General features: G+C 33.1%; 1 protein-coding gene across 2 annotated transcripts in view; it reads right to left on the reverse strand.

The window, feature by feature from the left end:
* Positions 1–2,653: 2,653 nt before the first annotated feature.
* LOC123505110 (methylglutaconyl-CoA hydratase, mitochondrial-like) overlaps positions 2,654–23,709 on the reverse strand; it is a 35,350-nt gene continuing 14,294 nt past the window's right edge. For both annotated transcript variants that reach the window (XM_045256175.1, XM_045256176.1), the window contains exons 4-7: positions 4,499–4,663; positions 4,283–4,372; positions 4,003–4,134; positions 2,654–3,087 (exon numbers count right to left, since the gene is read on the reverse strand). In XM_045256175.1, coding sequence (XP_045112110.1) covers positions 2,933–3,087; positions 4,003–4,134; positions 4,283–4,372; positions 4,499–4,663 — 542 coding nt within the window. In that variant the 3' untranslated portion in view covers positions 2,654–2,932. The remainder of the gene's footprint in view (positions 3,088–4,002; positions 4,135–4,282; positions 4,373–4,498; positions 4,664–23,709) is intronic.

Here is a 23,709-nt window from a genome sequence, read left to right on the forward strand (position 1 = left end):
ATATATATATATATATATATATATATATATATATATATATATATATATATATATATATATATATATATATATATATATATATATATATATATATATATATATATATATATATATATATATATATATATATATATATATATATATATATATATATATATATATATATATATATATATATATATATATATATATATATATATATATATATATATATATATATATATATATATATATATATATATATATATATATATATATATATATATATATATATATATATATATATATATATATATATATATATATATATATATATATATATATATATATATATATATATATATATATATATATATATATATATATATATATATATATATATATATATATATATATATATATATATATATATATATATATATATATATATATATATATATATATATATATATATATATATATATATATATATATATATATATATATATATATATATATATATATATATATATATATATATATATATATATATATATATATATATATATATATATATATATATATATATATATATATATATATATATATATATATATATATATATATATATATATATATATATATATATATATATATATATATATATATATATATATATATATATATATATATATATATATATATATATATATATATATATATATATATATATATATATATATATATATATATATATATATATATATATATATATATATATATATATATATATATATATATATATATATATATATATATATATATATATATATATATATATATATATATATATATATATATATATATATATATATATATATATATATATATATATATATATATATATATATATATATATATATATATATATATATATATATATATATATATATATATATATATATATATATATATATATATATATATATATATATATATATATATATATATATATATATATATATATATATATATATATATATATATATATATATATATATATATATATATATATATATATATATATATATATATATATATATATATATATATATATATATAGATATATATATATATATATATATATATATATATATATATATATATATATATATATATATATATATATATATATATATATATATATATATATATATATATATATATATATATATATATATAGATATATATATATATATATATATATATATATATATATATATATATATATATATAGATATATATATATATATATATATATATATATATATATATATATATATATATATATATATATATATATATATATATATATATATATATATATATATATATATATATATATATATATATATATATATATATATATATATATATATATATATATATATATATATATAGATATATATATATATATATATATATATATATATATATATATATATATATATATATATATATATATATATATATATATATATATATATATATATATATATATATATATATATAGATAGATATATATATATATATATATATATATATATATATATATATATATATATATATATATATATATATATATATATATATATATATATATATATATATATATATATATATATATATATATATATATATATATATATATATATATATATAGATATATATATATATATATATATATATATATATATATATATATATATATATATAGATATATATATATATATATATATATATATATATATATATATATATATATATATATATATATATATATATATATATATATATATATATATATATATATATATATATATATATATATATATATATATATATATATATATATATATATATATATATATATATATATATATATATATATATATATATATATATATATATATATATATATATATATATATATATATATATATATATATATATATATATATATATATATATATAGATATATATATATATATATATATATATATATATATATATATATATATATATATATATATATATATATATATATATATATATATATATATATATATATATATATATATATATATATATATATATATATATATATATATATATATATATATATATATATATATATATATATATATATATATATATATATATATATATATATATATATATATATATATATATATATATATATATATATATATATATATATATATATATATATATATATATATATATATATATATATATATATATATATATATATATATATATATATATATATATATATATAATCATGTTTTCACCATATATATATATATATATATATATATATATATATATATATATATATATATATATATATATATATATATAATTGTTTTCACTGTACAGTTGCTGCTAATTATGTAATAGAGCCAAATACTGTAATTGTAATTTGTAAAGATGATTGATATATGAATATATTATGCATGATTACTTGGAATTTACTTAAAAAAAAAGAAAAAAAAAAGTTGGAATACTTTTGGGTCTTGATGTCTTCACATTTACCAAACATTATTTTCAGTCCTTTAGTCCACAACACTGTACATAAAAGACATTAGGATAAATCATATACTTTTGACTTTATTTGGCATTACATAAACTAATATCTATGAATAATAACTACGGATCTAAATACATTGTTCAGTAAACTTTGTTATAAGCTCTAAAAACTAGTGAGTATTGTCTTGAATATAGATTTTTCTACACAATTAATTGATCTGGTTCCCTCAGTCAAAAAGTGGAAACATACTGAATCAATACATGCAGATTACATGAGTATCTTCCAAAACAGTCTACATAGTATCTTCCTTATCTTCTTTTCTCTTACAACTGATGACATTTATGACTGAGGTTTGTTGCAAATGCCACAGAGTTTGTAAAGATTTTCATCAGAAGACAAACAGGACACCATGAAGTGACCCAGGTCATGCTTAGACACTCTGGGGCCAGGTCCAATGCCATGCTCTATGATGACATCACCAGCTTTTTCATCATCTGTAAATGAGTTACATATATTTTTAAATATCCATTTAAAATGACGTTGTTTCTTATAACTGATTGTATATTCTATTATTAGCAACATGTTATTATCTAAGTGTAAGTACTTTCGAAATGGGTTACAGACAATGACAGAATGATGATCTAACTGAGAAAGACAAGTGACTAATATATATATATATATATATATATATATATATATATATATATATATATATATATATATATATATATATATATATATATATGACAATTAATTTGAAAGTCTAAGCTGATTCTGCAAATGAAATTCAGGAAAAAAGAAGCATCATGTCAGTATCATGGAATTAACTAAGTACCTATGACACCTTACTCTCTCCAGAAGCAAGACTCCTCAGCTGTGCCTGCCTCCAAGAATTGGGCAATGCTGAGTTCATCTTTCACCTCCAAACACTCACAGTAATAAAACATCTCATTATGAAATATTCTATACAAAGTTTCATAGTTATAACAATTCTATCTTTCAAGAACTGATTACACAAAAGCTTTGACTAAAACTGAAACCAAGATATGCAATATCTGCAAAATTGAAAGAGAGAGAGAGAGAGAGAGATTTATCAATAAGAGATATATCTACATCTGTCTAAAGTGAATGATGTAATTCCATTTTGTATATTTCAACTTTTCTTTTTTTCATGTTAGATTAACATACCTTGACCATTTGTCTGTTTGTATACCAAGCTAACATGCTCATTAAGGTGAGTGGACAGAGAAGGCATCAACATGCATACATTCACACTCGGCAATATTCAAAGGCCTTCCTCTACATCTTGGCTGTCTGTATTAGAGATACAGAAATGGGAAATTCAGAGTTTGTGGTAAGGTATGTAATCATCAACAAGTATGTAGTGTATGAGGAAAACTAAGTCTCACCAGTTATGTGTGGAGGCAGCACTGCAACCCATTCAAGATCACTTGCTTTTAATACTTCCAGCATTCTTTCATGATCCTCTAGAATAGGATAAAATCTCTCTGGAACTGCAGATTTTTCTCTGAAGTTAAAAGCTGCAAAAATTAATCCAAGTAAGAACAAATATTCCCCCTTAGAAATATAGACCCTTAAATTCTTAGTTTTAAAATAAATTCTTACAAAGATCATATAGGATTGCAATTTTGGAAAATATCACGAAGAACTAATCAGAATAGGTCATACCAGAAAGGCAAGCTGAAACCCTCTTCACTCCATGTTTCTTCATAGCAGCAACAATATTTTTTGTTCCCTCAGACATCATAGTTGTTGGACCTTATGAAATAGTCATCAAGTCAATGTATTGTGTGTATATATATATATATCACTATAGTACACAGAACTGTACAGATTTAAAAAAAAATAATTCCAGCAATTGGTATCACTAACTGCTTCACTCACTCAAGTCATTCCTTGTTCCAAGAAGAATAACAACAGCATCTTGATCCTGAACAGCTTCATCCACTGCTTTTGAATCCAAGACATCACCAGTCTTTACTGTTACCTTTGATGAAAGTTCTTGGGGAAGGCGTGCAGGATCTCTCACAAAGGTTGTAACATCATATTCTGGGAAAGGAAATAATGATCCTATTATTGGTCTTCAATGAGAATCTAAAATGGCTTCACACGTTTTAGAGAATATATCATGGAGTGCTAATCTTGGGATGATGTCATTATCTTCAATTGAATGAGAGGACAGAGTCCTAAATGGAGAAGGGAAGATAATTACAGTTTGCAAGAAAGAAATCATACACAATAAATGAAGAATTTTCTTCCATGGCCATTCTCCTTGGAGTTGTTCTTTGAGACAGACATTAAATATGGTTGCATGAATATTATGAAACTATCACTCAGCTAGGTGCAAGGATCAAGATTCTATGAGAGCCATGGATACAAGGAATAACTATGTTATATATTTTGGAAAACATAATTTCCATTAGAGTTGAGGAAGCTAAATCACTATCTTAAGTAAAGATCACCATTACTTGTACATACTATTTAATAGTACGTACAACTTCAAAGCATCCTCCTCATTCATTATTGACTTGTTCTTGTGTATATTTTATATCAGGGATCAGAGGTAAAACAAGATTCAGTCACACCTGATCTAGGCTGATAAATATTCTTGGAATCCTCTCATTGGGAAAGGAATCTTTGCACACTCCTAAAACGGTTCTCTTCTCTTCATCCTCTTCCTTTCAGTTTAGAATATTTTACATTTTTACCACACTTCATGGAGGCATCACACTTCATTATCAGCATCACCTTGATTCTTATTGTCATTTCATCCTTGCACATTCATTCTAGATAGCAGATTAATCCTGTACTTTGATACCTCCTTTACTTTACAGTTCATTCCTCCACTCTTTAGTAGGCATGAAACATCTATTTATGCATGCACTTGTACTATATTGCCTTCATTTAATTCTGTTCATGTCACACATGTCACTTACTGTTTACTTCTGGATATTGCTGTGTGCATGAATCTCATGTGCTGTAAACATTTTGCCCTCCTCATGTTATTTCAATCTGCCTTGTTCCAGTGATCCTCTCATCTCTTTGCTGCTAAGTCCTTACATGTCTCCCATTCTACGATTCTATGCTTTAGAAGTTTAGATTAAGATGTGTCCATTCCTTTAGTCCACCACTACTCTACTTAACTTGACCGTACAGTTTCTGAAATTTGTGTAGCTTTTGCTATTTATGATGATGAATTATTGCTGAATTAAATTCCATTTCTAGACAGAGAGAGAGAGAGAGAGAGAGAGAGAGAGAGAGAGAGAGAGAGAGAGAGAGAGAGAAGTTTGATATTATTTAAAGATTGAGGTCAAAGATAAATGTGAGTAAGACTACATATGGCAATGGTGTGTGAAAGAATTAAAAACTAAGTGGTTGATTTTCATTACCCAATAAAACAGATTAAACAAGAATATAATTTGAAATGCTGAGGGGTAAAAAAACAAGAAGCTTGAGTATTTTCTTTTGATTATGTGCAACTTTGAAAAACATGAAAGACAAAATGAGAAAACAAAATTATTGGGGAGTAGATGGGTGAAGTGCCTTTCGAGTATGATGAAAGAAAAGATAAGCATGACATAAGAAAGGAAAAAAAAATGTGATAAAATAGCAGTACCAATGACGATGCTGAAATTAAACATGAATGTAGAATAAAATTTAAAGACCAAAGCAGCACAAGTTATCTACATAGGGATCAAAATGTACAAAAGAACATAAGAAAAGAGGGAAGCTGCAAGAGGCCGCCAGGCCTATACGAGGCAGTATTTGTGTGTTTAAGCTACCTAATTCCATTTATCATCCCCATCCATGAACTTATCTAACCTTCTTTTAAAGCTCCCTATTGAATCAGCCCTGACTACATGACCACCGAGACCGTTCCACTTACTCACTCTGTTTGAAAACCAGTTTCTTCCCATTTTTCCTAAACCTGAATTTTTCAAGTTTAAACCCATTATTTCTGGTTCTGTCCCCGCTACTGATCCTAAGAACTACATTCATGTCCCCTTTGTTAAAACCCTTATACCACTTAAATACTTCTATCAGTGTATAAAAGATTTGACACCATGTATATGTGAAGAAATTAAATGTGGAATGGCTAACTTGGTCAAGTATAGCACCTGGAGATTATTTGATTACATAAAAAGAATGGTACAAGGTCAAATGACTGACAGCAATTTCCCCCTCCCCCCAATTGAATGTGTATTTACCTACAGTAAGACCCTGCACTTGGCGAATCTCAGCTTGGCGAAATTCACTTTTGGCAGTAGGGTGCACGCTTGACAATTTGAATTAAAACTTGGCGATCCCCTGGCAGCCGCACAGCAAACCATGTGGCTCCCCGGTGACGTCAGACCTCTCTCTAAACCTATCAGAACGCAGTGTAAGAGTCCCCTTCAGCCATTGTGTTTGTGCTACCCTCTGTTCTGTTAGTGTGGGAACGAATTCTGGCTATTTACCGCCAACATGGCGGTACTGTTAGGGGTAAGGACAATGGTCGTGACAGCAAGAACGAAAGTGGGCGAAGGAAATGGGTGGAAAAAACGAGAATTACAGCCTTTATATCATGTCTTATTAGCTTTATTTATTATTTATTGGTCTGTTTTGTACATGTGTTCTAATATGTGAAGGCAAAAGATTTTATTTCAGCTCAAAAGATGGTATTTTAGGGATTACAAGAGGGACTTGGCAATGATCAAAGACTAACTGAGGCGTTTTTTAAGCAATTTATATGGTATAAGGAACTCGTGTTTGGTGAAATTCGCATTTGGCGGTAGTTTTGCCAGAGTAATTAGTTTGCCAAGTGCAGGGGCTTACTGTAGTTGTATATTACGCAGTTTGAGCGTGGTTCATAGTGACCTGTCTCTATATCTACATTTATCCAACTTTTCCTTAAATGTGTGCTCACTTTCTGCTGCTACAATCTCCTCTTCACTTAATCCATTCCAGATGTCCATCATCCTATTTGGAAAACTGAACTTCTTAATGTTCCTCAGACACTGACTGTTCATAATCTTCTTGGAATGTCCTCTTGTTCGTGTATCTCCATCCTCTGTCAGTGATACCAGGTCTTGTCTGTCTATCTTTTCCATATAATTTACTATCTTATACATCGTTATTGGGTCTCCTCTTTCATGTCTATTCTTCATAGTTGGTAGTTCCATTTCCTTCAGTCTTTCTTCATAGGGAAGATCCTTTATTTCTGAGGCTATCTTTATAGCAGTCCTTTGATTTTTTAGTTTCCTGACATCTTTCTGCCTGTATGGCGACCATACCATTGCTGCATATTCTAGTCTAGGTCTTATCTTAGTGGTCTTTTTCATCATACTCTTAATTGAACATCATCCTGATATTAGTTAGTGTCATGTATGTTGAAGCAAATAGTCCATTTATATGTCTTTCTGGAGTTAAGGCATCATATATAATCACTCCCAGCCCTTTCTTTTCACTCCTTTTCATTATAGTCTCTTGCTAAAACAGCTTCTATGAAGTTAGGCGTTCTGCGGCATCCCCGCCAGTTTTTTCTCGCTCACTCGGTGACCACACCACTGCCGCATATTCCAACTTTGGACATATGCTCGTAATAATTTTTTTCATCATATCTTTGTCCAAGAATTGAAATATCACTCTAATATTAGTCAATTTTTTTTATATGCTAATCCAAATATCTTACTTATGTGTTTTTCAGGATTCAGACTTTTCCTGTATAATCACTTCCAGATCTTTTCCCTTTTTAGTCCTCATTATTTGTTCCTCTCTCAACAGATAGTTCCATACTGGTCTTCTCTTACTCTTTCCTAATTCCATTATGTGAAACTTCTTGGCATTGAACTCTAACTTCCACTTATTACTCCACTCATAAATTTTGCTTATATCTTCCTGGAGCAGCAAACTGTCCTCTCGGGTTTTAATTACTCTTAGCAATTTTACATCATCAGCAAACAAATTAATATAACTGATTACCCCATTTTGTATGTCATTTACCTATACCTGGAACATAATGGGAGCTAACACAGACCCTTGTGGCACTCCACTTCATACTTTACCCCAAGATGAGTATGTATCTCTGATCACAGTGCTCACCTCTCTGTCCTTCAAGTAATCCCTTATCTAATCTAACAAAGTTTTTATCAGTCCTCCCATGCTCCCTGACTTCCAAAGTAGTCTGCCGTGAGGGACTTTATCGAAAGCCCTTTTTATGTCTAGGTATACCTTCCCTCTATTACTCTTGAGTAGAAACTTAATAAGTTTGACACACATGACGTTCCTGTCCTGAACCCAAATTGTCTGTTCAATATAATTTGCTCATAACTTGTTTTTCTTCCAAATATTTAACCCATTTTTCTTTGATAACAATTTCACATAACTTCTCCACAACACTTATAAGTGACACCAGTCTGTGATTTAATGGCTCAGTTGACTTTCCTCCTTTGAATATTGGGATTATGTTGGCTCTCTTCCATTCCAGTGGTACTTTCCCTTCTTTTAATGAACTTGTAACCATTTCCCAAATTGGATCTAACAGCTGCTCTTTACATTCCTTTAGTGTGTGTGTGTGTGTGTGTATTTACCTAGTTGTATTGTACAGGGTTCGAGCAGGACTCATAGTGTCCTGTCTCCATGTCTCTATTTACCCAATTTTTCTTTAAAGTTATGCACATTATGTGCTGTAACAACTTCATCACTCATTGCATTCCACTTTTCCATTGTTTTATGTGGAAAACTTTATTTTCCAATACTCTTCACACACTGCCTCATCCTAATCTTCTCTACATGTCCTCTTGTCTTTCTAGCTTCTTGTCACCACCACCAGGTCTTCCTTGTCTATCTTTTCAATACCTTACTATTTTATACGTTGTAATTAGGCCTCCTCATTCTCTTCTATCTTGTAAGATTGGCAGTCCCATTTCCTTCAACCTCTCTTCGTATGTTAGATCTTTTAGTTCCAGCACCATCTTTGTAGCTTTCTTTTAAATCTGTTCTAATCTTATATAATTTTTAGAGCATGGTGACCACACTACTGCTGCATATTCCAGCATAGGATGTATCATGCTTGTGATAATTTTTTTTCCATCATATCTTTGCCTAAGAATTGAAATGTCACTCTTATAGTAGTCAACATTTTATATGCTAATCCAAATATCTTACTTATGTGTTTTTCGGGGTTCAGATTTTCCTGTATAATAACTCCCAGATCTTTTTCCTCTTTAGTCTTTATTATTTGTTCCTCTCCCATCAAACAGTTCCATACCAGTCTTCTCTTACTCTCTCCTAGTTCCATTACGTGACATTTCTTGGTGTTGAACTCCAATTTCCACTTCTTACTCCAATCATAAATTTTGCTCATATCTTCCTGCAACAGCGAACAGTCCTCTCAGGTTTTTATTATACTTAGCAGCTTTACATAATCAGAAAACAAATTAATATAACTGTTTACCCCATTGTGAATGTCATTTACATATATCTGGAACATAATGGGGGCTTACACTGACCCTCGTGACACTCCACTTGTTACTTTACCCCAAGATGATTATGTATATGTGTGTATCTACCTAGTTGTATTGTACAGGGTTCAAGCAGAGCTTATAATGTCCTGTCTCCATGTCTTCATTTATCTAATATTTTCTTTAAAGTTATGCACATTATGTGTTGTAACAATTTCATTATTCAAGGTATTCCACTTCTCCACTGTTCTGTGTGGAAAACTGTATCTTCCAATATCCTTCACAAACTGCCTCATCCTGATTTTATTTACATGACCTCTTGTCCTTCCATTCTCTTCTGTTAACAGCACTAGGTCTTCCTTGTCTATCTTTTCAATGCCATTGACTATCTTGTACATACATAGTTATTAGATATCCTCATTCTCTTCTATCTGGTAAGATTGGTAGTCCCATTTCCTTTAGCCGCTCTTCATATATTAGGTTCTTTAGCTCCGGCACCATCTTTGTAGCAATCTTCTGTATCTGTTCTAATTTTCTTATATCTTTTATAGAACTCGGAGACCACACCACAGCTACATATTCTAGTTTTGGACGTATCATGCTTGTGATGATTTTTTTTATCATATCTATGTCCATGAATTGAAATGCCACTCTTATATTAGTCAACATTTTATATGATATACTAGATACAGGCAAACCCCACTAACAAAGAAGTTACGTTCATAAAAAATCCCTTTGTTAAGTGAAACTTCGTTAAGCAAACTGATTATAACAAGTTTAACCCCTGACTTGAACTTCCATTGAGAGTAAACAAAGCGAGAGTGCATCAAAGTACAGTGAAAGGTTTAATGAAAGTAAAAATTATGAAGTTAAACATTTAGGCAGCTTAATCTAAGTTATCATAATGTACACTAATGTATGTATGTACGTAACTTTATAATGTTGATGATCTTAAATTTATGAAGGGAGAGAGAATGAAACGGGAAAGACACTAACTGGCAACCTGAGGAATGTAAACAAACGGCGCATCATTGTATCACATACAAAACTTATGTACCACATTTCCACAAGGCTTTCCATTTTATCCATTGTAGAGTCACAAGTTCAGGTGGTTCTTTTAGCTTGCAAGGAAGATACGGTCTCACCAGCCTTCTTAACCCTTATATTCCGGTAATCATATATGAACGATTGCATCACTGCATCTGTAGCGACGGCGATTGTTTCCGTAATCAAGAATTTTCACGCCTCATGTTTGAGCTCCACACGTGGTTTCTCGAGTCAGATGGCGAGTGGAAGTATCTAGCTTCTTTTTGCACCCGTAGTGTTGCCACTAGCTCTGTATATTTGGGGTAACTAAGCTATTCTCCCATTCTGAGGACGACACTTGGCAACCCCAGCGACCCGCCATGTCGAAAGCACCCTGATAAGAGTGAAGGGACGTCTCAGTTCATAACTCACTATAGAACAAGACAGATAATTTTTATTCAGCAGTGCTTCTGAGCCTGACTACAGTGACAGTGATTATGAGGAAGAAACTGAAGAAAGCGAAGACAGCAGTAGTGAAGACTCGGAAAATGATTCAGAGGATCCACCTGTTTTCTCAGAACAGAGAAAAGACAGAGATAGTGGTGATGGAGAACAGACTCCAAACATCGTATTGAGAACCCAGAGTGGCTCACGGAGACGCAGGCGTGCCTCTCATGTTCTGGGAAGACGATCAAGGGGGCGTGTGTGTGTGTGTATTTACCTAATTGTATTTACCTAATTGTAACATACGGGAAAAGAGCTATGCTCGTGTTGTCCCGTCTCCATATCTATTAATGTCCAGCTTTTTCTTAAAATCATGAATATTCCTTGCGTTGACCACTTCCACGTCTAAACTATTCCATGCTTCCACCCTTCTATGGGGGAAGCTATATTTTTTCACATCTCTCCTATAAGTGGCCATTTTTAGTTTTTTCCCATGCCCTCTCGACATTCTTTCATTCCACATACACAGATCTTCCCTATCCATTTTTTCCATGCCAATCATCACTCTGTATATTGCTATCAGGTCTCCCCTTTCTCTTCTGTTTTCCAGGGTCGGAAGTTGCATTCTTTTCAGTCTGTCTTCATAAGTCAAATCTCTTAAGTCAGGCACCATTTTGTTGCAGCCCTCTGTACTTTCTCTAGTTTCCTTATGTGTTTCTTTAAGTTCGGAGCCCACTGTATTGTTGCATATTCAAGCCTCGGTCTTATCATTGCAGTAATTATTTTCTTCATCATTTCTTCATCTAAATATACGAACGCCACTCTTATGTTCCTCAATAAGTTCAATACTTCTCCAATTATTTTGTTTATATGTCTCTCTGGCGATAGGTCATTGGTAATTGTCACCCCAAGGTCTTTTTCTTCATGACTGGTTTTATGTCTTCATTTCCTATCTTGTACATACTCCTGATTCTTCTTTCACTCTTGCCAAACTCTATTTTCTTGCATTTTGTCGTGTTGAACTCCATTTGCCATGTACAGCTCCATTTCCATATTCTGTCCAAGTCTTCCTGGAGTAGTTCGCAATCTTTGTCACATCTCACTTTTCTTAACAATTTTGCATCGCCTGCAAATAGGCTCACATAACTGGACACCCCATCCACCATGTCATTTATGTAGACCGCGAACATTACTGGTGCCAACACTGATCCCTGTGGAACTCCACTCTCCACCAAGCCCCATTCTGATGGTCTGTCCTTAATTATTGTTCTCATTTCTCTTCCTACCAAAAGTCTTCCATCCATTTTAGTAAACTGCCATGCACTCCTCCTACCATTTCAAGTTTCCAGATCAGTCTCCGTGTGGTACCTTATCAAAGGCCTTTTTTAAATCCAGATATATTCCATCAGCCCAACCATCTCTTTCCTGTATTACATCTATCACCCTCGAATAGTAACATATCAGGTTTGTCGTGCATGAACGCCCTTTTCTAAAACCAAATTGACACTCACAAAGTATGTCATTTTTCTCCAAGAAGTCTGTCCATCTATTCTTCACCACCCTCTCACACATCTTAGCTACCACACTTGTAAGTGACACTGGTCTATAGTTCAATGGGTCTCTCTTGTTACCTGATTTATAGATTGGGACAATGTTAGCTCTTTTCCAGTCTTGGGGCACTACACCTTCCCTTAATGAGGCATCAATTACTTCACAAACTTTTTCTGCCAGTTGCTCCTGCATTCTCTTAAAATCCATCCTGATACCCCATCAGGTCCCACAGCTTTTCTCACTTCTAAACTCCCCATCATATTCTTGATCTCCTCCACAGTTACTTGAAACTCCTTCATAATCCCTTTCTGTTCCATTACCAGTGGTTTGTCAAAAGCAGTCTCCTTTGTGAATACCTTCCGAAAGCATCCATTCATAGCCTCTGCCATTTCCTGGGATCTTCACTGCATACTCCATTTACTTCTAAACTTTCAATACTTTCTCTATTTTTGATGTTGTTGTTCACATGTCTGTAAAAAAGCCTTGGTTGGTCTTTACATTTATCAATTATATCCTTTTCTTGTTTCTTTCTTTCTTCTCTTCTAATCAACACATATTCATTTCTTGCTCTTTTGTAACTTTCCCACTGCTTAATCCGTCTTTTCCTTCTCCACCTCTTCCATGCATCCTCTTTTCTTGTTCTAGCCTTTTCACATCTATCGTTAAACCAGTCCTGCTTTCCAACTTCTCTATGTTGTCTTATTGGTACAAATTTTTCTCACCTTCTTTGTATATTTTTATAAATTCCTTCCACTTTTCATTTGCTCCTTAGCACTCTTGAATTTCATCCAATTTGTCTCTTGAAAGAATTTCTTTAGGTTTCCAAAATCTGTCTTGGCATAATTCCATCTTCCCACTTTATATTCTTCATTTCTTCTAGATTTCTCTTCATCTATCACCTTGAACTCCAAAACTGCATGATCACTCTTTGCTAAAGGGCACTCCACCCTCATCTCCTCAATGACCATTGGCTCTGTACTAAAGACCAAGTCCAGTCTTGACGATGCTCCCTCTCCTCCAAACCTAGTATCTTCTTTGACCCACTGAGTTAACACATTTTCCATTGCCAGTGTCAATAGTGTATTTCCCATGTTGTCTCTGATCCTTCCATTGACCAGTCCTCCCAACACACCTCTTTACAATTAAAATCTCCCATCATTATAGTTCGTTCACAGCCACCCAACATTTCTTCCAGACATGTTCCTGTATCACTTATCATTTCTTCATATTCCTGTACTGACCATGCATTTGTCTTAGGTGGTACGTACACCACTATGTAGTGCCTCTTTTTCCTTCATTAGTTTCTGCTCTGATCTTTAGCACTTCTGCCTTTCCCATACCTTCTTTCACTTGATCCACCTTTATATCTTTTTAACCAGCAACATCACTCCTCCTCCCATCTTACCTACTCTATTTCTTTTCCAAACATTATATTTCCTTCTCCAACCATCATCAGGTCTTCTCCTCTCTCAGTTTTGTTTCAGTAAGACCCACAATATCTGGGTTCTTGTCCCTCAAGTAATCGTTGAGTTCTAAAATCCCGATATCACTCCATTTATGTTGGAATACATTACATTCGCTCATACGTAAGTTTCTTTAGTCCTTTCTTGCTGTACTTTTCTGGGTTATGAACCACTTCCTCAGTCTCATATCCAAGATTCTCCAGAAAAACTCTTTCTTCTCCTCTTCTGTCCTCTCTTCATTTTTTTCAAAGCCTCCTTTCTCAACTCATTTAACATTTCTCTTTCCTTTTCACCGAGATCTCTTCTCAACCAAATCTTCCTTGTTGTTTCCTGCTGGGCTAGCCTCCATGACTTCTCCACCAATTCATCTACATCCTTTTGTGACTTAAGTTTGATTCTTATTGGCCTCATACCTTCTCTTGTGAACTTTCCAATTCTATGGAAGTCCTCTATTTCTTGTACTAGGTCTTTTCCTCCTCCTGCACCACATTAATGATATTATTTATCACCTTTTTATGTTTTCTCTCTCTCCATTTTACTCGGTGTCTTATCCTCCTCCACACCAAATATCACCACACATCTCTTTTTGTCTACAGTTTCCCTCACCAATGTCTCATTTGATTTAATAACCTTCACCACTTTCTCAGCAATCTTCTCTTCTATGATCTGTTGATCTATAATTTCAGCAAGGCCCAAAGTTTTCTCCCAGACTCTTTGATTTCCTTTTCCAGACTTGCAACTTTGTAATTTACCTCCTTTCTTTCCACTTCCTGACTTTTTTCCATTCAGCCTGCTTCTCCATCACTTTTCCTAGAGATTCTCCACATTTTTCGCAATTCACTTTAATTAGCTTAACTTCCTCTTTCAGTGCTTCATTTTCCTTCTTCATATCGGCACACTCTTTCAATACATTGTCATAACTCGTTTCCAGGCCCCCATACTTTTCAAACAGTTTTTCAATTTTACCTTCCAACTCCAGAATTTTCTTCACATAAGCGCTCTTCTCCATTATTCCTTGAAATCCTGTGTGTGTGTGTGTGTGTGTGTTTCACTGTTTGATCTGCTGCAGTCTCTGACGAGACAGCCAGCTTATGGAACAAGCTCAGAGTTCATTATTTCCGATCTTATAGGCTGAGACCAGGCACACACCACACACGGGACAACAAGGTCACAACTCCTCATTTACATCCCATACCCACACTGCTAGGTGAACACTACTGTGAAAGACACCAAATATCTCCCGGCTGGGAAATTGTCCTCTGGCTTGTGAAGCCAGCTAACCACTGAGCTAACCACTGAGTGTGTGTGTGTGTGTGTGTGTGTGTGTGTGTGTGTGTGTGTGTGAGTGTGAGAGAGAGAGAGAGAGAGAGAGAGAGAGAGAGAGAGAGAGAGAGAGTGATACCTACATGTTATTTGCTTGAAACTTGATATGAAAAGGGTGAAGAATGCTCTCTCTCTCTCTCATTGAAGTGTACAATTTCTCTTCAAGATGAGAGAGAGAGAGAGAGAGAGAGAGAAATGTGTGTGTGTGTTTGCGCGGTGTCACCAGCTGTTTCTGCTTGACGGATCACACAGCGGGCGGAAGAGGAATCCTTGATAAGGCAATAACTAAACTTTCAGAGATCACATCGAGCTAGAAAATACATCATTGTATTCAAAATAACAAAGAGAAAATAATTATTAGTATTCAAACAGTCTTCCGACAATTTCTAGGTTTACCATTTTTACCTGTCATGGGATATTGGAAAATAGTTTAATCACCGGAACATAAGGGTTAATAGAGTCTGCTGACTTGAAAATAGTAGAAACAGTAGATGGAATCAAGATGGTGGCCAGCAATGTTATTAGTTTTCTTGCCTCTTTTGTGTCTGTGAATAATATCCAGCTTCACTTCGAGAGTAAGAGACTTCCTGGTCTTCTTAGCAACGCTAGGCAACATTGCAGGGCATTTTGGTGGTAAGTTGAGCGAGGGAAGATGAGCTGCTGCTGACGCTGTTATTGTTTTGAACATGAGTCCACATGCTTGTATTCAAAAGCCTGTCAGCTTGCGTGATACGGAGGTGCTATTAAACTTGGAAAAAATTACCTGGATAAAACTTCGTTAAAGTGAGTTTGGTGTTCGTTAAACCAGCAGATGGTAGTAAAATGAAACCTTCGTTGTAGTGAAATTTCGTTGTGTGAACCTTCGTTAAGCTGGGATTGCCTGTATCTTGCATATATGTTTTTCAAAGTTCAGATTATCCTGTGTAAGCACTCCCAGATCTTTTTCCTCTTTAATCTTCATTATTTGTTCCTCTCCCATCACATCGTGTGTGTGTGTGTGTATTTACCTAGTTCTATTGTACATGGTTTGAGTGGGGCTCATAGTGTCCTGTCTCCATATCTCCATTTATCTAGTTTTTCTTTAAAGTTATGCACACTATGTGCTGTGACAATTCCATTATCCAATGCATTCCATTTTTCCACCGTTCTGTGTGGAAAACTGTATTTTTCGATATCCTTCACACACTGCCTCATCCTGATCTTTTCTTCATGTCCTCTTGTCCTTCCATCTTCTTCTGTCAACAGCACCTGGTCTTCTTTGTCTATCTTTTCAATATCATTTACTATCTTATACATTGTTATTAGGTGCTCGCGTTCTCTTCTATCTTGTAAAGTTGGCAGTCCCATTTTCTTCAGTTGTTCTTCATACGTGAGGTCCTTTAATTCTGGCACCATCTTTGTAGCAATCTTCTGTATACTTTCCAATTTTCTTATATCCTTTTTAGAGCTTGGAGACCATAGTGTGTGTGTATTTAACTAGTTGTAGTTTTACAGGGCCTGGGCTTTATGCTCGTGTAGCCCCGTCTCCATATCTACACTTATCCAATCTTACTTCAAAAGTATGCACACTCGTTGCAGACACTACTTCTTCATTTAAACTGTTCCACGTCTCAATACATTTTTGCAGGAAACTATATTTTTTAACATCTCTCAGACATCTTCCTTTTCTCAGCTTTTTACTATGCGATCTTGTGCTTCGAATGTCATTATCCACTTGGTCCATTCCGTTGATCAATTTATAAACTTGTATCAGATCTCCTCCCTCCCTTCTTTGTTCCAGGGTTGGTAGATCCATAGCCTTTAGTCTCTCCTCATATGTCACCCCTTCAAATTCTGGAACCATTTTTGTAGCCATTTTTTGTGGTCTCTCCAACTTCCTTATGTGTTTCTTTTTATGAGGGGTCCACACTACTCCTGCATATTCCAATCTGGGTCTTATTATAGTACTTATCAATTTCTTCATCATTTCTTTGTCCATGTAGTGAAATGCTACTCCAATATTCCTTAGCAAATTATATGTTTCTCTAAATATTCTATCAATATGGCTTACTGGTTGATTGTTTTCTTCCATCGTCACTCCTAAGTCCTTTTCCTTTTTTACTTTCTCCAGTTCTACTCCATCTCCAATCTTATAGATTCCCACAGGTCGTCTTTCACTCTTTCCCATTTCCATGACATGGCTTTTGTTCACATTGAATTCCATTTCCCACTTTTTACTCCATTCCCAGATCTTATTTAGGTCTTGCAGTATTTCACAATCCTCTTTTTGTTTTATAACTCTGCACAGTTTCGTATCATCTGCAAACAGATTTATGTTGCTGTTCACTCCTTCTGGCATGTCGTTAATATAAATGAGAAAAAGTATTGGTGCCAATACTGACCCCTGTGGCACTCCGCTTTCTACTGCTCATCATGACTAAAATATGTAGAGGGAATGATAAGAATCTAAGTTTATATATATATATATATATATATATATATATATATATATATATATATATATATATATATATATATATATATTATGAAAAGTTTTCTAAAAAATGTATCCTTACTTCTGTTCACATTTACATTCAGATTTAGTCTCATATAAGAATTACCAATCAATAATTTTCTATATAAAATTTTTTTTTTCTCTGCAAACAATATCACATTATCTATTAAGAAACTTTTAATTTTAAGATCACTTTGTTAACTATCAGGTTCCCCCATCTTCAGCCTCACTGCACAAAACATTTAACTTACTCTTACTCCTGTGCTCTCCATCTCTTTAATATAAGAATACATGTAGTTATCATAGATAAGGCTGATCTATAATACTGGCCATTGCTCCATCCTACTTTCTGTTCTTGCCAGTTCCCAAAATCATTCATATCTGAGATACTTCCAGTTACATTATTCTTACCCTAAGCAGATTTTTTTAAAGATACCAATAAGAAAATAGTAATAATAAAGTATTACTCCTTTCAGATCATGAAAATGGATTGCATAATAGGCAAAATAGCTGAAATGAATGAGAAGAAAACATATTGCTATAAAAATTGTGTTTTGAGCAGTGCAGAAAAGGTAGTCCAACATAATTATGGAAGTAACATAATTTTTCTTTTTTTTTCACACTATACATTACTCATATTATTAACATGAGCACTGAGATTAACTCTAGAGAAATGCATGTAAACCAGAGATCATCTAGCTTCAACTAAACTCCAACCACAATCTCATTTCTGTTTCTTGTCCTATCTCTCATATTCCTCGTCAGGATCTCCCAAAGTGAAGGTGCCTCTGGCATTTTGCCACTGCCAATTGGGAAACCTGAGGAGGTATTATGCTGATTTTTCCAGGAATGATTACTGTTTCTGTGTCAGAAACCCATCTCTGTGTGCTGAACGCATAACTGAGGTGATAATGTCTGGCATGGAGGCATACATTCCTCATTCTTTTTCTCAATCTAAACTAAACCTTGGTTTAACACAGCATGTTCTCGTGCTTTACATGATAGAGAGGTTGCTCACAAAAGGTACTTATGCCTTCCATCTGAATCACATGCACTTTATATTTCTGCCCAGAATTATGCCAAGTCTGTTCTTCAACTTGCCAAACACTCTTTCATAAATAGAGAATGTCAAAATCTTTTAAACTATAATTCCCCTCATGACTTCTGGCTTCTGGCCAAAAACATCTCCATAACTTTACTTCTTCGAAGATCTTTCCCCTCTTTATTTCATACTGATGGCACCACTGCCATATCATCTCTTTCTAAAGCTGAACTCTTCTCTCAAACCCTTGCTAAAAACTCCATCTTGGATGATTCTGGGCTTGTTCCTCCCTCTCCTTCTTTCTCTGACTATTTCATGTCTTCAATCAAAATTCTTCATAATGATGTTTTCCATACCCTCTCTGGCCTAAACCCTCAGAAGGTTTATGGACCTGATGGGGTCCCTCCTATTGTTCTTAAAAACTGCTTCTGTGCTTGTACCTTGCCTGGCCAAACTCTTTCAATTATATCTATCAACTTCTACCTTTCCTTCTTGCTGGAAGTTTGCCTACATTCAGCCTGTTCCTAAAAAGGGTGACCATTCTAATCCCTCAAACTACCGTCCTATAGCTTTAATCTCTTGCTTGTCTAAAGTTTTTAATCTATCCTCAATAGGAAGATTCATAAACATCTGTCACTTCACAATCTTGTATCTGATCGCCAGAATTGGTTTCGTCAATGCCGATCTACTGGTGATCTGTCTTTTGTTATTGAGTCTTCGTCATCATCCTCTTCTAGAGATTTTGGTGAAACGTTTTCTGTTGCACTAGACATATCAAAAGTTCCTGATAGAGTCTGTCACAGAGATTTGATTTCAAAACTGCCCTCCTACAGTTTCTATCCTTCCTCTGCAACTTCATCTCAAGTTTCCTTTCCAACCATTCTGTTGCAGCTGTGGTAGACGGCCACTGTTCTTCTCCTAAATCTATTAACAGTGGTGTTCCTCAGGGTTCTGTCCTGTCACCCACTCTCTTTCTATTATTCATTAATGATCTTCTAAACCAAACTTCTTGCCCTATCCACTCCTACCCGGATGATACCATCCTACATTTTTCCACGTCCTTTCAGAGACTACCAACCCTTCAGGAAGTCATCAGATCACGCAGGGATGCCACAGAATGCCTGACTTCTGATCTTTCTAAGATTTCTAACTGGGACAGAGAAAACTTAGTTGTATTTAATGCCTCAAAAACTCAATTTCTCCATCTATCAACTCGACACAACCTTCCAGACAACTATCCCTTCTTCTTCAGTGACACTTACCTGTCCCTCTCTTTTACACTGAATATCCCCGGTCTGACCTTTACCTATCATCTAAACTGGAAACTTCACGTCTCATCTCTTGCTAAAACAGCTTCTATGAAGTTCTGAAGCGTCTCCACCAGTTTTTCTCACCCCTCTACAACTGCCAACTTTGTGCAAGGGTCTTATCCTCCTATGTATGGACTACTCTTCACATGTTTGGAGAGGTTCCGCTCATACAGCTTTATTAGATAGGGTGGAATCAAAAACTTTTCGTCTCACCAACTCCCCTTCTCTGACCGACTGTCTTCACCCTCTCTCTCACCGGCATAATGTTGCATCTCTATTTTTTATCATTATTTTCATGCTAACTGCTCTATTGATCTTGCTAACTGCATGCCTCCCCTCCTCCTGCGGCCTCGCTGCACAAGGCTTTCTTTTTCCTTTCACCCCTATTCTGTCCAACTCTCTAGTGCAAGAGTTAACTAGTACTCTCAATCATTCATACCTCCCACTGGTAAACTCTGGAACTCCTTTCCTGTTTCTGTATTTCCATCTTCCTTTGAATTGACTTCTTTTAAGAGAGAGACGGTGAGACATTTTGGCTAACTCCTATGTCTTTTAGGGAACTGGCAACATAGTAGGTACTTTTTTTCCAAATTTTGTTGCCCTTGGCCGGCTGTCCCTCCTACATAAAAAAAATAAAAATAAATAAAAATATTGCACCTGCATCAATAGTTTTTACATCAAGATGAAGTCTCCAGGGATAGTCTGCAACCAGAGGCTCTTCCTAGTTGTTGATTCACTTCACAGTCACCGTGTTGGGTAAGTTGTGCTCCATGATGAGTTATCTAACACCATATAACCTCTCTGGAATCACCTTATTAGCTAAAATGAAAGAGTAGTGATTTCCTTAGATTGTAAAAAGTAGTCAAATTGTCCTCGGCACGAGAGCCCAAATACTATAAACACAATCGAGACTGCAAGAGGACACCTTTGTTCTCTTCTCCAACAAACATGTGGTAGATTCCCAAACAACTTAAGGTCTTATAGATGAATATTGATAAATAAAATAGCCACTGATTCACTGTTTTGTATACAGTAAAAGATAGGCCTCTTTTAGTTACTTTGAAATGAATACAAAGTTTTAAACTTTTAACATATCTAGGATGGCTCTACATGTGAATTTTTCAGCTAATTCCAAAGATAACAATAATGTTTTTTGACATATCTATCTTACAAAATGGACACTGCCAATATCCTTATATTTAAATTCAATATAGGATGATGCTACACTCATAAATCATGTCAATGAAAATCATTATCAAAAAGCATACCTTTAATGAACTAAACTCTTTAATGTAATATGTAACAAAAATAAAAATCTACAATTTTGTTTGAGCAATATTACTACTGCACAATATGTAATACATCAAATCTTATACAAAGTTTGTGGATGCATACACATTTATACATATATGCTGGTTTTGTTGCAATTTTTACATGTATATAGACACGTTAATTGTTCATTTCATGAAATGGGCAAACCCAATTCATGAAATGAACCTCCTAACCTATTCTCTCACCTCACCTCACCTAACCTAACCATTTCATGAAATGGCCACTCCATTGCACATTTCATGAATTGGGTTAGGTTAGGTTAGGTGAGGTGAGGTTAGGTTAGGTTAGGTTCATTTCATGAATTGGGTTTGCCCATTTCATGAAATGGGCAATTTCACAAACGGGGTGTAACATATATACTGAATAACTTAATGATGAGAAAAGCCAGGTTGATGACAAGGAAATTACCTAGTAAACACATTAGGTAAATTAAGGTGACTTTGTATCAGATTCATATATTCATATCTTGAAAATCTAAGAATTAACACAAAAGATAGCATACCAAAATATATATTCTTACCTATTAAATTATAGCTCCCAATGATGTATAAAAATCTTCATATAAGTTATCAAACAGTACATAGAGGATACAATATATATATATATATATATATATATATATATATATATATATATATATATATATATATATATATATATATACACAGCAAGTCCTCATTATACGGTACATATGCGTTCCTAAAACCCTTACCACAAATCGAAATTATCGTATACCGAACCCATTATAACATGTAATAATAGGGGATGTGTTCCAGCACGTCTAAAGTCACCCCTACAAACATGAAAATACATGAAAATAGTCATATAAAAAAAAATGTGAAGTGGTGGCCACACGGCGTAGTGGCGCTATGGTATGGTGTAAACAAAACATGAGCGGATACCGTATCTGTGAATTTTCTTACCATAAATAGAATCGAGGTTAGTAATTACCGAACACCGTAACTGTGAATTTACCGGATAACGACGTACCGTATAAGGAGGACTTACTGTATGTATGTATGTATGTATATATATATATATATATATATATATATATATATATATATATATATATATATATATATATATATATATATATATATATATATATATATATATATATATATATATATATATATATATATATATATATATATATATATATATATATATATACACACACACAGTGGTAACTTGATATACATCCACTTTGGAAAAAGTCTAACTTGATAATACATCCTGTTTGGACATGAAAAAATTTCCTTGGTATATGATCTTTGTTTGGAATATGACTCGTATGCTTTAACTTTTATCGGTGAAAATGAGTCAGGACAATATGTCCTACCTTTGTTTACCTCTTAAGGCAGTCACAACTGCTCACAATTCTCGATTCTCAGCAAGGTAAAGTCAGGTTAAATTTTCATTTATCTTGTCTAACTGCTTTTGTATTTACCATATTTGACGGCATATTATGCACCTTTTCATAATAATGGCTAAAGAATAATCCCTGCATCTTATGTGCAAATATGAGGCCTCTTGCAGATTTAATTTCAAAATTTCCTTCACCTATACACCCAAAGACTTACATCACCATATTTATCAGCAAGGGTGCTATACTGGGTAAAAGTCAAGAATAGGACCTCCTCCTTTTCCTCCAATCTCCCCCCC

This window comes from Portunus trituberculatus, chromosome 17 (assembly GCF_017591435.1).
Source record: "Portunus trituberculatus isolate SZX2019 chromosome 17, ASM1759143v1, whole genome shotgun sequence".
NCBI classification, from domain to species: domain Eukaryota; kingdom Metazoa; phylum Arthropoda; class Malacostraca; order Decapoda; family Portunidae; genus Portunus; species Portunus trituberculatus.